This window comes from Ranitomeya imitator, chromosome 6, assembly GCF_032444005.1.
Source record: "Ranitomeya imitator isolate aRanImi1 chromosome 6, aRanImi1.pri, whole genome shotgun sequence".
Taxonomy (NCBI): domain Eukaryota; kingdom Metazoa; phylum Chordata; class Amphibia; order Anura; family Dendrobatidae; genus Ranitomeya; species Ranitomeya imitator.
Window position 1 is genome coordinate 16,737,086 of NC_091287.1, and position 17,011 is coordinate 16,754,096.

General features: G+C 50.2%; 1 protein-coding gene across 1 annotated transcript in view; it reads left to right on the forward strand.

Moving 5' to 3' along the window:
• AQP1 (aquaporin 1 (Colton blood group)) overlaps window positions 1-17,011 on the forward strand; it is a 38,984-nt gene that overhangs the window by 7,680 nt on the left and 14,293 nt on the right. The window contains exon 2 of the mRNA XM_069729248.1: window positions 15,461-15,625. Coding sequence (XP_069585349.1) covers window positions 15,461-15,625 — 165 coding nt within the window. The remainder of the gene's footprint in view (window positions 1-15,460; window positions 15,626-17,011) is intronic.

A 17,011-nucleotide genomic window follows, 5' to 3' on the forward strand; every position in this document is an offset into this window, starting at 1 on the left:
AGCAGCTGACCCCACAGACTTCTCCGTCCTCTGACCCCACAGACTTCTCCCTCCTCTGACCCCACAGACTTCTCCCTCCTCTGACCCCACAGACTTCTCCCTCCTCTGACCCCACAGACTTCTCCCTCCTCTGACCCCACAGACTTCTCCCTCCTCTGACCCCACAGACTTCTCCCTCCTCTGACCCCACAGACTTCTCCCTCCTCTGACTCCACTGACTTCTCCCTCCTCTGACCCCACAGACTCCTCCCTCCTCTAACCCCACTGACTCCTCCCTCCTCTGACCCCACAGACTTCTCCCTCCTCTGAATCCACAGACTTCTCCCTCCTCTGACCCCAAAGATTTCTCCCTCCCCTGTCCCCACAGACTTCTCCCTCCTCTGACCCCACAGACTTCTCCCTCCTCTGACCCCACAAACTTCTCCCTCCTCTGACCCCACAGACTTCTCACCCTCTGACCCCACAGACTTCTCCCTCCTCTGACCCCACAGACTTCCTCCTCTGACTCCACAGACTTCTCCCTCCTCTGACCCCACAGACTTCTCCCTCCTCTGACTCCACAGACTTCTCCTTCCTCTGACTCCACAGACTTCTCCCTCCTCTGACTCCACAGACTTCTCCTTCCTCTGACCCCACAGACTTCTCCCTCCTCTGACTCCACAGACTTCTCCGTCCTCTGACTCCACAGACTTCTCCCTCCTCTGACTCCACAGACTTCTCCCTCCTCTGACCCCACAGACTTCTCCCTCCTCTGACTCCAGACTTCTCCTTCCTCTGACCCCACAGACTTCTCCCTCCTCTGACTCCACAGACTTCTCCGTCCTCTGACTCCACAGACTTCTCCCTCCTCTGACCCCACATACTTCTCCCTTCTCTGACCCCACAGACTTCTCCCTGCTCTGACCCCACAGACTTCTCCCTCCTCTGACCCCACGGACTTCTCCCTCCTCTGACCCCACAGACTTCTCCCCCTTTGACCCCACAGACTTCTCCTTCCTCTGACCCCACAGACTCCTCCCTCCGCTGACCCCACAGACTTCTCCCTCCTCTGACCCCACAGGCTTATCCCTCCTCTGACCCCACAGACTTCTGACTCCACAGACTTCTCCCTCCTCTGACCCCACAGACTTCGCCCTCCTCTGACCCCACAGACTTCTCCCCCTCTGACCCTACAGACGTCTCCCTCCTCTGACCCCTCAGAATTCTCCGTCCTCTGACCCCACAGACTTCTCCCTCCTCTGACTCCACAGACTTCACCCTCCTCTGACTCCACAGACTTCTCCCTCCTCTGACTCCACAGACTTCTACCTCCTCTGCCTCCACAGACTTCTCCCTCCTCTGACCCCACAGACTTCTGACTCCACAGACTTCTCCCTCCTCTGACCCCACAGACTTCGCCCTCCTCTGACCCCACAGACTTCTCCCTTCTCTGACTCCACAGACTTCTCCCTCCTCTGACTCCACAGACATCTCCCTCCTCTGACTCCACAGACGTCTCCCTCCTCTGACTCCACAGACTTCACCCTCCTCAGACTCCACAGACTTCTCCCTCCTCTGACCCCACAGACTTCTCCCTCCTCTGACTCCACAGACTTCTCCCTCCTCTGACTCCATAGACTTCTCCCTCCTCTGACCCCACAGACTTCTCCGTCCTCTGACCCCACAGACTTCTCCCTCCTCTGACCCCACAGACTTCTCCCTCCTCTGACTCCACTGACTTCTCCCTCCTATGACCCCACAGACTCCTCCCTCCTCTAACCCCACTGACTCCTCCCTCCTCTGACCCCACAGACTTCTCCCTCCTCTGAATCCACAGACTTCTCCCTCCTCTGACCCCAAAGATTTCTCCCTCCCCTGTCCCCACAGACTTCTCCCTCCTCTGACCCCACAGACTTCTCCCTCCTCTGACCCCACAAACTTCTCCCTCCTCTGACCCCACAGACTTCTCACCCTCTGACCCCACAGACTTCTCCCTCCTCTGACCCCACAGACTTCCTCCTCTGACTCCACAGACTTCTCCCTCCTCTGACCCCACAGACTTCTCCCTCCTCTGACTCCACAGACTTCTCCTTCCTCTGACTCCACAGACTTCTCCCTCCTCTGACTCCACAGACTTCTCCTTCCTCTGACCCCACAGACTTCTCCCTCCTCTGACTCCACAGACTTCTCCGTCCTCTGACTCCACAGACTTCTCCCTCCTCTGACCCCACAGACTTCTCCCTCCTCTTACTCCACAGACTTCTCCCTCCTCTGACCCCACAGACTTCTCCCTCCTCTGACTCCACAGACTTCTCCTTCCTCTGACCCCACAGACTTCTCCCTCCTCTGACTCCACAGACTTCTCCCTCCTCTGACCCCACATACTTCTCCCTTCTCTGACCCCACAGACTTCTCCCTGCTCTGACCCCACAGACTTCTCCCTCCTCTGACCCCACGGACTTCTCCCTCCTCTGACCCCACAGACTTCTCCCTCCTCTGACCCCACAGACTTCTCCTTCCTCTGACCCCACAGACTTCTCCCTCCGCTGACCCCACAGACTTCTCCCTCCTCTGACCCCACAGGCTTATCCCTCCTCTGACCCCACAGACTTCTGACTCCACAGACTTCTCCCTCCTCTGACCCCACAGACTTCGCCCTCCTCTGACCCCACAGACTTCTCCCCCTCTGACCCTACAGACGTCTCCCTCCTCTGACCCCTCAGAATTCTCCGTCCTCTGACCCCACAGACTTCTCCCTCCTCTGACTCCACAGACTTCACCCTCCTCTGACTCCACAGACTTCTCCCTTCTCTGACCCCACAGACTTCTCCCTCCTCTGACTCCACAGACTTCTACCTCCTCTGCCTCCACAGACTTCTCCCTCCTCTGACCCCACAGACTTCTGACTCCACAGACTTCTCCCTCCTCTGACCCCACAGACTTCGCCCTCCTCTGACCCCACAGACTTCTCCCTTCTCTGACTCCACAGACTTCTCCCTCCTCTGACTCCACAGACATCTCCCTCCTCTGACTCCACAGACGTCTCCCTCCTCTGACTCCACAGACTTCACCCTCCTCAGACTCCACAGACTTCTCCCTCCTCTGACCCCACAGACTTCTCCCTCCTCTGACTCCACAGACTTCTCCCTCCTCTGCCTCCACAGACTTCTCCATCCTCTGACCCCACAGACGTCTCCCTCCTCTGACTCCACAGACTTCACCCTCCTCAGACTCCACAGACTTCTCCCTCCTCTGACCCCACAGACTTCTCCCTCCTCTGACTCCACAGACTTCTCCCTCCTCTGACCCCACAGACGTCTCCCTCCTCTGACTCCACAGACTTCACCCTCCTCAGACTCCACAGACTTCTCCCTCCTCTGACCCCACAGACTTCTCCCTCCTCTGACTCCACAGACTTCACCCTCCTCAGACTCCACAGACTTCTCCCTCCTCTGACCCCACAGACTTCTCCCTCCTCTGACTCCACAGACTTCACCCTCCTCCGACTCCACAGACTTCTCCCTCCTCTGACCCCACAGACGTCTCCCTCCTCTGACTCCACAGACTTCTCCCTCCTCTGACCCCACAGACTTCTCCCTCCTCTGACTCCACAGACTTCACCCTCCTCAGACTCCACAGACTTCTCCCTCCTCTGACACCACAGACTTCACCTTCCTCAGACTCCACAGACTTCTCCCTCCTCAGACTCCACAGACTTCTCCCTCCTCTGACTCCACAGATTTCTCCCTCCTCTGCCTCCACAGATTTCTCCCTCCTCTGCCTACACAGACTTCTCCCTCCTCTGACCCCACAGACTTCTCCTTCCTCTGACCCCACAGACTTCTTCCTCCTCTGACCCCAAAGACTTCTCCCTCCTCTGACTCCACAGACTTCTCCCTCCTCTGACCCCACAGACTTCTCCCTCCTCTGACCCCACAGACTTCTCCCTCCTCTGACCCCACAGACTTCTCCGTCTTCTGACCCCACAGACTTCTCCCTCCTCTGACCCCACAGACTTCTCCCTCCTCTGACTCCACAGACTTCTCCGTCCTCTGACCCCAAAGACTTCTCCCTCCTCTGACCCCACAGACTTCTCCTTCCTCTGACCCCAAAGACTTCTCCCTCCTCTGACTCCACAGACTTCTCCCTCCTCTGACCCCAAAGACTTCTCCCTCCTCTGACCCCACAGACTTCTCCCTCCTCTGACCCCAAAGACTTCTCCCTCCTCTGACCCCACAGACTTCTTCCTCCTCTGAACCCAAAGACTTCTCCCTCCTCTGACTCCACAGACTTCTCCCTCCTCTGACCCCAAAGACTTCTCCCTCCTCTGACCCCACAGACTTCTTCCTCCTCTGACCCCAAAGACTTCTCCCTCCTCTGACTCCACAGACTTCTCCCTCCTCTGACCCCAAAGACTTCTCCCTCCTCTGACCCCACAGACTTCTCCCTCCTCTGACTCCACAGATTTCTCCCTCCTCTGACCCCACAGACTTCTCCGTCCTCTGACCCCACAGACTTCTCCCTCCTCTGACCCCACAGACTTCTCCTTCCTCTGACCCCACAGACTTCTCCGTCCTCTGACTCCACAGACTTCTCCCTCCTCTGACCCCACAGACTTCTCCGTCCTCTGACCCCACAGACTTCCCCTCCCTCTGACCCCACAGACTTCTTCCTCCTCTGACTCCACAGACTTCTCCCTCCTCTGACCCCACAGACTTCTCCGTCCTCTGACCCCACAGACTTCCCCTTCCTCTGACCCCACAGGCTTCTTCCTCCTCTGACCCCAAAGACTTCTCCCTCCTCTGATCCCACAGACTTCTCCCTCCTCTGACTCCACAGACTTCTCCCTCCTCTGAATCCACAGACTTCTCCCTCCTCTGACCCCAAAGATTTCTCCCTCCCCTGTCCCCACAGACTTGTCCCTCCTCTGACCCCACAGACTTCTCCCTCCTCTGACCCCACAAACTTCTCCCTCCTCTGACCCCACAGACTTCTCACCCTCTGACCCCACAGACTTCTCCCTCCTCTGACCCCACAGACTTCCTCCTCTGACTCCACAGACTTCTCCCTCCTCTGACCCCACAGACTTCTCCCTCCTCTGACTCCACAGACTTCTCCTTCCTCTGACTCCACAGACTTCTCCCTCCTCTGACTCCACAGACTTCTCCTTCCTCTGACCCCACAGACTTCTCCCTCCTCTGACTCCACAGACTTCTCCGTCCTCTGACTCCACAGACTTCTCCCTCCTCTGACCCCACAGACTTCTCCCTCCTCTGACTCCACAGACTTCTCCGTCCTCTGACTCCACAGACTTCTCCCTCCTCTTACTCCACAGACTTCTCCCTCCTCTGACCCCACAGACTTCTCCCTCCTCTGACTCCACAGACTTCTCCTTCCTCTGACCCCACAGACTTCTCCCTCCTCTGACTCCACAGACTTCTCCGTCCTCTGACTCCACAGACTTCTCCCTCCTCTGACCCCACATACTTCTCCCTTCTCTGACCCCACAGACTTCTCCCTCCTCTGACCCCACGGACTTCTCCCTCCTCTGACCCCACAGACTTTTCCCCCTTTGACCCCACAGACTTCTCCTTCCTCTGACCCCACAGACTTCTCCCTCCGCTGACCCCACAGACTTCTCCCTCCTCTGACCCCACAGGCTTATCCCTCCTCTGACCCCACAGACTTTTGACTCCACAGACTTCTCCCTCCTCTGACCCCACAGACTTCGCCCTCCTCTGACCCCACAGACTTCTCCCCCTCTGACCCTACAGACGTCTCCCTCCTCTGACCCCTCAGAATTCTCCGTCCTCTGACCCCACAGACTTCTCCCTCCTCTGACTCCACAGACTTCACCCTCCTCTGACTCCACAGACTTCTCCCTCCTCTGACCCCACAGACTTCTCCCTCCTCTGACTCCACAGACTTCTACCTCCTCTGCCTCCACAGACTTCTCCCTCCTCTGACCCCACAGACTTCTGACTCCACAGACTTCTCCCTCCTCTGACCCCACAGACTTCGCCATCCTCTGACCCCACAGACTTCTCCCTTCTCTGACTCCACAGACTTCTCCCTTCTCTGACTCCACAGACTTCTCCCTCCTCTGACTCCACAGACATCTCCCTCCTCTGACTCCACAGACGTCTCCCTCCTCTGACTCCACAGACTTCACCCTCCTCAGACTCCACAGACTTCTCGCTCCTCTGACCCCACAGACTTCTCCCTCCTCTGACTCCACAGACTTCTCCCTCCTCTGACTCCACAGACTTCACCCTCCTCAGACTCCACAGACTTCTCCCTCCTCTGACCCCACAGACTTCTCCCTCCTCTGACTCCACAGACTTCTCCCTCCTCTGACCCCACAGACGTCTCCCTCCTCTGACTCCACAGACTTCACCCTCCTCAGACTCCACAGACTTCTCCCTCCTCTGACCCCACAGACTTCTCCCTCCTCTGACTCCACAGACTTCACCCTCCTCAGACTCCACAGACTTCTCCCTCCTCTGACCCCACAGACTTCTCCCTCCTCTGACTCCACAGACTTCACCCTCCTCCGACTCCACAGACTTCTCCCTCCTCTGACCCCACAGACGTCTCCCTCCTCTGACTCCACAGACTTCACCCTCCTCAGACTCCACAGACTTCTCCCTCCTCTGACACCACAGACTTCACCTTCCTCAGACTCCACAGACTTCTCCCTCCTCAGACTCCACAGACTTCTCCCTCCTCTGACTCCACAGATTTCTCCCTCCTCTGCCTCCACAGATTTCTCCCTCCTCTGCCTCCACAGACTTCTCCCTCCTCTGACCCCACAGACTTCTCCTTCCTCTGACCCCACAGACTTCTTCCTCCTCTGACCCCAAAGACTTCTCCCTCCTCTGACTCCACAGACTTCTCCCTCCTCTGACCCCACAGACTTCTCCCTCCTCTGACCCCACAGACTTCTCCCTCCTCTGACCCCACAGACTTCTCCGTCTTCTGACCCCACAGACTTCTCCCTCCTCTGACCCCACAGACTTCTCCCTCCTCTGACTCCACAGACTTCTCCGTCCTCTGACCCCACAGACTTCTCCCTCCTCTGACCCCACAGACTTCTCCTTCCTCTGACCCCAAAGACTTCTCGCTCCTCTGACTCCACAGACTTCTCCCTCCTCTGACCCCAAAGACTTCTCCCTCCTCTGACCCCACAGACTTCTCCCTCCTCTGACCCCAAAGACTTCTCCCTCCTCTGACCCCACAGACTTCTTCCTCCTCTGAACCCAAAGACTTCTCCCTCCTCTGACTCCACAGACTTCTCCCTCCTCTGACCCCAAAGACTTCTCCCTCCTCTGACCCCACAGACTTCTTCCTCCTCTGACCCCAAAGACTTCTCCCTCCTCTGACTCCACAGACTTCTCCCTCCTCTGACCCCAAAGACTTCTCCCTCCTCTGACCCCACAGACTTCTCCCTCCTCTGACTCCACAGATTTCTCCCTCCTCTGACCCCACAGACTTCTCCGTCCTCTGACCCCACAGACTTCTCCCTCCTCTGACCCCACAGACTTCTCCCTCCTCTGACCCCACAGACTTCTCCGTCCTCTGACTCCACAGACTTCTCCCTCCTCTGACCCCACAGACTTCTCTGTCCTCTGACCCCACAGACTTCCCCTCCCTCTGACCCCACAGACTTCTTCCTCCTCTGACTCCACAGACTTCTCCCTCCTCTGACCCCACAGACTTCTCCGTCCTCTGACCCCACAGACTTCCCCTTCCTCTGACCCCACAGGCTTCTTCCTCCTCTGACCCCAAAGACTTCTCCCTCCTCTGATCCCACAGACTTCTCCCTCCTCTGACTCCACAGACTTCTCCCTCCTCTGACCCCACAGACGTCTCCCTCCTCTGACTCCACAGACTTCTCCCTCCTCTGACCCCACAGACTTCTCCCTCCTCTGACTCCACAGACTTCTCCCTCCTCTGACCCCACAGACTTCTCCCTCCTCTGACCCCACAGACTTCTCCTTCCCCTGACCCCACAGACTTCTCCCTCCTCTGACCCCACAGACTTCTCCCTGCTCTGACTCCACAGACTTCTCCCTCCTCTGACCCCACAGACTTCTCCTTCCCCTGACCCCACAGACTTCTCCCTCCTCTGACCCCACAGACTTCTCCCTGCTCTGACTCCACAGACTTCTCCCTCCTCTGACCCCACAGACTTCTCCTTCCCCTGACCCCACAGACTTCTCCTTCCCCTGACCCCACAGACTTCTCCCTCCTATGACCCCACAGACTTCTCCCTGCTCTGACTCCACAGACTTCTCCCTCCTCTGACCCCAAAGACTTCTCCCTCCTCTGACTCCACAGACTTCTCCCTCCTCTGACCCCACAGACTTCTCCTTCCCCTGACCCCACAGACTTCTTCCTCCTCTGACCCCACAGACTTCTCCCTGCTCTGACCCCACAGGCTTCTCCCTCCTCTGACCCCACAGACTTCTCCCTCCTCTGACTCCACAGACTTCTCCTTCCTCTGACCCCACAGACGTCTCCCTCCTCTGACCCCACAGACTTCTCCCTCCTCTGACTCCACAGACTTCTCTGTCCTCTGACCCCACAGACTTCTCCCTCCTCTGACTCCACAGACTTCTCCCTCCTCTGACTCCACAGACGTCTCCCTCCTCTGACCCCACAGACTTCTCCCTCCTCCGACTCCACAGACTTCTCTGTCCTCTGACCCCACAGACTTCTCCCTCCTCTGACCCCTCAGACTTCTCCCTCCTCTGACCCCACAGACTTCTCCTTCCTCTGACTCCACAGACTTCTCCCTCCTCTGACTCCACAGACTTCTCCCTCCTCTGACCCCACAGACGTCTCCCTCCTCTGACCCCACAGACGTCTCCCTCCTCTGACCCCACAGACTTCTCCCTCCTCTGACTCCACAGACTTCTCCCTCCTCTGACCCCACAGACTTCTCCCTCCTCTGACCCCACAGACTTCTCCCTCCTCTGACCCCACAGACTTCTCCCTCCTCTGACTCCACAGACTTCTCCCTCCTCTGACCCCACATTCTTCTCCCTCCTCTGACTCCACAGATTTCTCCCTCCTCTGACCCCACAGACTTCTCCCTGCTCTGACTCCACAGACTTCTCCCTCCTCTGACCCCACATTCTTCTCCCTCCTCTGACTCCACAGATTTCTCCCTCCTCTGACCCCACAGACTTCTTCCTCCTCTGACCCCACAGACTTCTCCCTCCTCTGACTCCACAGACTTCTCCCTCCTCTGACCCCACAGACTTCTCCCTCCTCTGACCCCACAGACGTCTCCCTCCTCTGACCCCACAGACTTCTCCCTCCTCTGACCCCACAGACTTCTCCCTCCTCTGACCCCACAGACTTCTCCCTCCTCTGACCCCACAGACGTCTCCCTCCTCTGACTCCACAGACTTCTCCCTTCTCTGACTCCACAGACTTCTCCCTCCTCTGACTCCACAGACTTCTCCCTCCTCTGACTCCACAGACTTCTCCCTCCTCTGACCCCACAGACGTCTCCCTCCTCTGACCCCACAGACTTCTCCGTCCTCTGTCCCCACAGACTTCTCCCTCCTCTGACCCCACAGACTTCTCCGTCCTCTGTCCCCACAGACTTCTCCCTCCTCTGACTCCACAGACTTCTCCCTCCTCTGACTCCACAGACTTCTCCGTCCTCTGTCCCCACAGACGTCTCCCTCCTCTGACCCCACAGACTTCTCCGTCCTCTGTCCCCACAGACTTCTCCCTCCTCTGACCCCACAGACTTCTCCCTCCTCTGATTTCACAGGCTCCTCCCTTGAACAGAGGTAGGGGTATTTGATAATCCCAAGTCCCATTCTTCCATCCTACTGACATCTGTTGTCAGGGGCGACTTTTGTACGTTTTCAGAAGCTCTGCTGAGCCTCCCTTCCCCATAGACCCCCCAACTTTAGTGTATAAGGGAGGAACTGTCCAGAAGGTTATAGTACCCCCTTCTCTTAGTGGGTAAGTTGTATCCAGGTTCTATACTTTGTTAGACTCTGTGTTTTGTGGTGAACCGTCATGGAGGAATGTTCTAGTTTTTGGGGCCTTTCTTCTCCACATATAGAGGCCCAGGCGATGTTTATGTTGTACTTGACAGCTTCTAGATTGCGCTTTCGAAATCGCCCAGGTGTTTTTTCTCATCCTGGAGGTCAGGGACGAATTTCAGGTATTTTCCCATAACTGATAAGGCTCCTGAAGGAGACACTGTAAGTCGTGCGCCATGAGGATTTCTAAATCAGATAAGAGTTTATTTTATGCCGTTACAACTGAGGAAAGATATAGTAAAACTAAACATATTCTCATAAAAAAATGTAAAAGAGAATTTACTTTTGCACCTGAGCTTTAAATATGTCCCAGATTCCTCTCGTGCTGCACGCACACTCTGGATTGCTTTCCCTGCTGCGACCATCAGGCTGATCCTCCGGTGGCCTGTGATGGATAACTGTATTACAACCATGACCACACACAGGCGGACTAATTACCCATAAGCCTTCACTCTTCGCGCCTTCGCCCTTTATACACCGTCTATACTGTATGCACAATGCACATTACAGCAGTGGTGATGAGATGGCTTGGATTGGCGCCTTGGTGGAAATTGGTTTTATTGCCAGCACCATTTGGCAATGTTTGCATCCATGTGAAGTGTCACCTGCTAGGTAATGTTGTTTCCTCTGCAAATAAAAGGGGATATTATTATATCAAATCATGAAAGGATTCTTTACTGTTAAAGCCAGGAAATTGCAATAGTAGAATGTGACGACACCTTTAGGAAAGGTCAGATGTTTTCCTACAGAAGCAGAATAAACAGGAATGCTGGTATTAACAATGGCGAATGCCGAGCACAGATCTACGAGTCCGGAGCGGTGTACGAGCGACAATCTCGTGTAATATAACCTGTGGTGTGCATAGAGAAATGGGCAGCGGGCGTTGTGTGCCCGAGTATTCCTGAGCACCATATAGTATATATATATACTGGGCGGTGGGATTATAATGCCCCATATACAGCACTGTAGCACAATATATTTGGCGCACTCTATGGCGGTATTTCTGGGCCTGTCTATGACATTGTTACATGGGGAGATAATGGAGCTTACATACCGGTAAGTCATAGACTTGTTTTAGGAGGTTGTCTGGATCTGTAATACAGTAAGGGCATGTTACTGAGCGACGCAGAAGACACATTCATCTGACAGAAGCGCCGAAACCTAATAGACTGTCGACCGAAGAGCCGTCACCGGGAAAGAACGACATTCAAGACTTCAACATTTCATTAACTGTTCCTCAGAAGATTTATCTGAACTCTGTGTGTGAGAATGTAGAGAACATTCCAATATCTATCTATTATTTATCTATTATCTACACTACCGTTCCAAAGTTTAGGGTCACCCAGACAACTTTGTGTTTTCCTTGGTAACTCATACTTTTATTAATGAGTTGCCAAATGAATTGTAAATCTAGCCCAGACATTAAGGTTCAAAAATAATATTTTTATTTGAAATAATAATTTTCTCCTTCAATCTTTGCTTTGGTCACAGAATGCTTCCTTTGCAGCAATTCCAGCATTGCAGACTTTGGCATTCTAGCAGTTAATTTGCTGAGGAAATCTGGAGAAGTTTCTATCCATGCTTCCCGAAGCTGCTCCACAAGTTGGTTTGGCTGATGGACACTTTTTTTGCACCATACGGTCAAGCTGCTCCCACAACAGCTCAATGGGGCTGAGATCTGGTGACTGTGCTGGCCGCTCCATTACAGATTGACACCAGCTGCTGCTTCTTCCCTAAATAGTTCCTGCATAATTTGGAGGTGGCTTTGGGTCATTGTCCTGTTGTAGGATGAAATTGGCTCCAATCAAGCGCTGTCCACAGGCTATGACATGGCGCTGCACAATGGAGTGATAGCCTTCCTTATTCAATATCCCTTTTACCTTGTACAAATCTCCCACTTTACCAGCACCAAAGGAACCCCAGACCATCACATTACCTCCACCATGCTTGACAGGTGACGTCACACTCTTCCAGCATCTTTTCAGTTGTTCTGCGTCTCACAAATGTTCTTCTGTGTGATCCAAACACCTCAAACATGGATTTGTCTGTCCATAACACTTTTTTCCAATCTTCCTCTGTCCAATGTCTGTGTTCTTTTGCCCATATTAATCTTTTCCTTTTACTAGCCAGTCTCAGATGCGGCTTTTTCTTTGCCACTCTGCCCTGAAGGCCAGCATCCCGGAGTCGCCTCTTCACTGTAGACGTTGACACTGGCGTTTAGCGTGTACCATTTAATGAAGCTGCCAGTTGAGGACCTGTGAGCCGTCGATTTCTCACACTACAGACTCTAATGTACTTGTCTTGTTGCTCAGTTGTGCAGCGGGGCCTCCCACTTCTCCTTCTACTCTGGTTATAGCCTGTTTGTGCTCTCCTCTGAAGGGAGTAGGACACACTGTTGTAGGAAATCTTCAGTTTCTTGGCAATTTCTAGCATGGAATAGCCTTTATTACTAACAACAAAAATAGACTGTCGAGTTTCACATGAAAGTTCTTTTTTTTTCTGGCTATTTTGAGAGTTTAATGGAACCAACAAATGTAATGCTCCAGATTCTCCAAAGGAAGGTCAGGTTTATAGGTTCTCTAATCAGCCAAACTGTTTTCAGCTGTGCTAACATACTTGCACAAGGGTTTTCAAGGGTATTCTAACCATCCATTAGCCTTCTTACACAGTTAGCAAACACAAAGTACCATAAGAACACTGGAGTGATGGCTGCTGGAAATGTGCCTCTATACATCTATGAAGATATTGCATTACAAACCAGACGTCTGCAGCTAGAATAGTCATTTACCACATTAACAATGTATAGAGTGTAATTCTGAATCATTTAATGTTAGCTCCATTGGAAAAAAAACTGTGCTTTTCTTTCAAAAAATAAGGACATTTCTAAGTGACCCTAAACTTTTGAACGGTATGTATTATCTAATAGTTATCTATTATCTATCTCTCATATATTATCTATTTATTATCTATCTATTATTTATCTATTATCTATCTCATCTCTCATATATTATCTATCTATTATTTATCTATTATCTATCTACAGTATCTATCATATATTATCTATCTATCTATTATCTATCTATCTATCTATTATCTATCTATCTATCTATCATCTATCTATCTTTCCCTCCATCCGTAGATACATTATTGCTTTGTGTTCATGTTACATTTTGTTACATTGGATAAAGATCAGGACCCTGGAATCTCTGCCGCCAGATTTTGGTTGATTGTTTGATGTGTGAATGGCCTTCAATGTGCTTAATCTGTGATACGTGTGATAAATGGCGGACAGAATACCTATAGCAGGCGACGCTTTGTAAAGGTTAGCGGAGGAATGCAGAGCGAGGCTGCCATGAATAGAGGCCTTCAGTCTGAGCTTTCCTACAGCCTCTCGCTGTGCCGGGACATTGGCCATAGTGTGTATGCGCGGTGATCACACCCGCCCTGGTGATGAAAGAGTGGCTTATCCAGATTCTGTCCTCGTGCTCCATATAAACAACAGGAGCGACGGCTCGAAATAAAAAACCCCTCCCCGGTGAAATCATGAGACCCTCATTTAATGCACAAAACCCCCATTGGATGTAAACGTGCGTTACCATCTCGGGGGTGGAAAATTCACTCGGAATTAAGAAAAAAATTCTATTCAAAGAACCTCAACAGAAAAAAAAAAGAGTAAAAGTGGCGCTAAGCATTTCGATGCAGTCGCTATGGAGTCCTCTCTCGCTTATACAGGAGGGGACGGACATTCCTAATCTTACGGGGAGATTTTCCAGTGTTATTGTGATACTTCGCGTCGTGCCGCTGAATCATTCCCAAAGTAAAAAAAAAAGTATATAAAAGGCTGATTATTAATGAGCTGGGTACAGACAGGTCGCATAATGGACGCCATGGTGATGGAATTCTGCAGAGTTATCTGACTGCCCCATAAACGATGTGTAATGTCCGAGACACCGGCATGTGTCTGCAGCACCGTGGCCCCCAGAGACAGGAGCGTCAGTGGCGAATACCAGCCACGAGCTCCGAGGCGATGTGACTCAGATTACAGAGATGGAGCTTGTACGAGAAGCTAATAATTACTGAAAACTAAAAAGATGAAGGGGCTGGAAGGTGAATCTGGACCCCAGACTCAGGTCTTTTGCAGCTTCAAACAGGTTTTCCTCCAGGACTGCCCTGTATTTAGCTCCATCCATCTTCCCAACAACTCTGACCAGCTTCCCTGCCCCTGCTGAAGAAAAGCCTCCCCACAGCAGGATGCTGCCACCACCATGCATGATGTTTTCAGCTTGATGTGCAGTGTTAGTTTTCCACTATACATGGCATTTTGCATTTAGTCCAAAAAGTTCTCCTTTGGTCTCATCTGACAAGATTACCTTCTTCCATATGTTCGCTGTGTCCCCTTCTTGGTTTTTGCACACTGCAAAGGGCAGTTCTTATGACTTTCTTCTTGCCACTCTTCCATAATGGCAAGATTTGTGCAGTATACGACTTAGGCCACATTCACGCAATCAGTATTTGGTCAGTGTTTTACATCAGTATTTGTAGGCCAAAACCAGAAGTGGGTAAAGACTACAGAAATACGCTCATGTTTATATTACAGTCCTCTCATTGTTCCACTCCTGATTTTGGCTTACAAATACTGATGTAAAATACTAACCAAATACTTAACATGTGAACACGACTTAATAGTTGTGAACAGATTCTCTCCTTGAGCTGTGAATCTTTGCAGATCCTCCAGAGACTGACCATGGGCTTCTTGGCTCCTTCTCTAATTAGTGCTCTCCTTGCTTGGGATGTTAAGTTAGGTGGACGACCATGTCTTGGTAGGTTTACTTTTGTACCATACTCCTTCCATTTTTAGATGATGGCTTGAACAGTTCTCCATGCTCCGTGCTCATGCTCATGCTAATTTTTAATAACCTAACCCTGTTTTCGTCTTCTCCACAACTTTATCCCTGACCTGTCTGATGAGCTCCTTGGATTTCATGATGCTATTTGATATCTAATGTTCTCACACATACCTGTGAAGCCTTCACAGAACAGCTGTAGTTATACTGAAGAAATCACACCCAGGTGGAAGCAACTGCAGATAATGCCCATAAAGAGAGCACCACACGTGACTATATACATACCTTAATCAGTGTCCAGATAAATAATGAAAGACGTCTCAGGATGTAAAACATTTATCACATCCAGGAAAAATGTAACATATGGTGAAATAGCATGAAATAATGTCTGAGTTCAGATGTCTTACATCTCTGATTGACTTTGGCGCTGCGAGCAGTCGTTCTATTAATTATGATACTCTCTGTTGTATCTAAATTGTGCGATACAGTCTCACATGAAAAACCAGCAGGATATATTCCCAATATGTGACGCTATTAAACTTGTCTTTACCATCTTGTGTTTTTCAGCTAAATGATGGAGTGACAGCAGGACAAGGTCTAGGGGTCGAGATCATGGTCACTTTCCAGTTGGTACTATGTGTAGTTGCTGTCACAGACAGAAGAAGACGCGATATTTCAGGATCTGTTCCTCTGGCGATAGGACTTTCTGTTGCTCTAGGACATCTAATTGCGGTAAGAAAACGCAAGGTCCAGCTATAAACAGAGAAGGCAGTACGGGTATGAGTGTATACCATCAACAGAACGAATACTGCCCCTAAGTACAAGAATATAACTACTATAATACTGCCCCTATGTACAAGAATATAACTACTATAATATTGCTCCTATGTATAAGAATATAACTACTATAATACTGCTCCTATATACAATATTATAACTACTATAATACTGCTCCTATGTACAAGAATATAACTAATATAACACTACCCCTATGTACAAGAATATAACTACTATAATACTGCTCCTATGTACAAGAATATAACCACTATAATACTGCCCCTAAGTACAAGAATATAACTACTATAATACTGCTCCTATGTACAAGAATATAACTACTATAATACTGCTCCTATGTACAAGAATATAACTACTATAATACTGCTCCCTATGTACAAGAATATAACCACTATAATACTGCTCCTATGTACAAGAATATAACTACTATAATACTGCTCCTATGTACAAGAATATAACTACTATAATACTGCTCCTATGTACAAGAATATAACTACTATAATACTGCTCCCTATGTACAAGAATATAACCACTATAATACTGCCCCTAAGTACAAGAATATAACTACTATAATACTGCTCCTATGTACAAGAATATAACTACTATAATACTGCTCCTATGTACAAGAATATAACTACTATAATACTGCTCCTATATACAAGAATATAACTACTATAATACTGCTCCCTATGTACAAGAATATAACCACTATAATACTGCTCCTATGTACAAGAATATAACTACTATAATACTGCCCCCTATGTACAAGAATATAACTACTATAATACTGCTCCTATGTACAAGAATATAACTACTATAATACTGCTCCTATATACAAGAATATAACTACTATAATACTGCTCCCTATGTACAAGAATATAACCACTATAATACTGCTCCTATGTACAAGAATATAACTACTATAATACTGCCTCTATATACAAGCATATAACTACTATAATACTGCCCCTATGTACAAGAATATAACTACTATAATACTGCTCCCTATGTAAAAGAATATAACTACTATAATACTGTCCCCTATGTACAAGAATATAACTACTATAATACTGCCCCTATGTACAAGAATATAACTACTATAATACTGCTCCTATATACAAGAATATAACTACTATAATACTGCTCCTATGTACAAGAATATAACTACTATAATACTGCTCCTATGTACAAGACTATAACTACTATAATACTGCTCCTATGTACAAGAATATAACTACTATAATACTGCTCCTATGTACAAGAATATAACTACTATAATACTGCTCCTGTGTACAAGAATATAACTACTATAATACTGCTCCT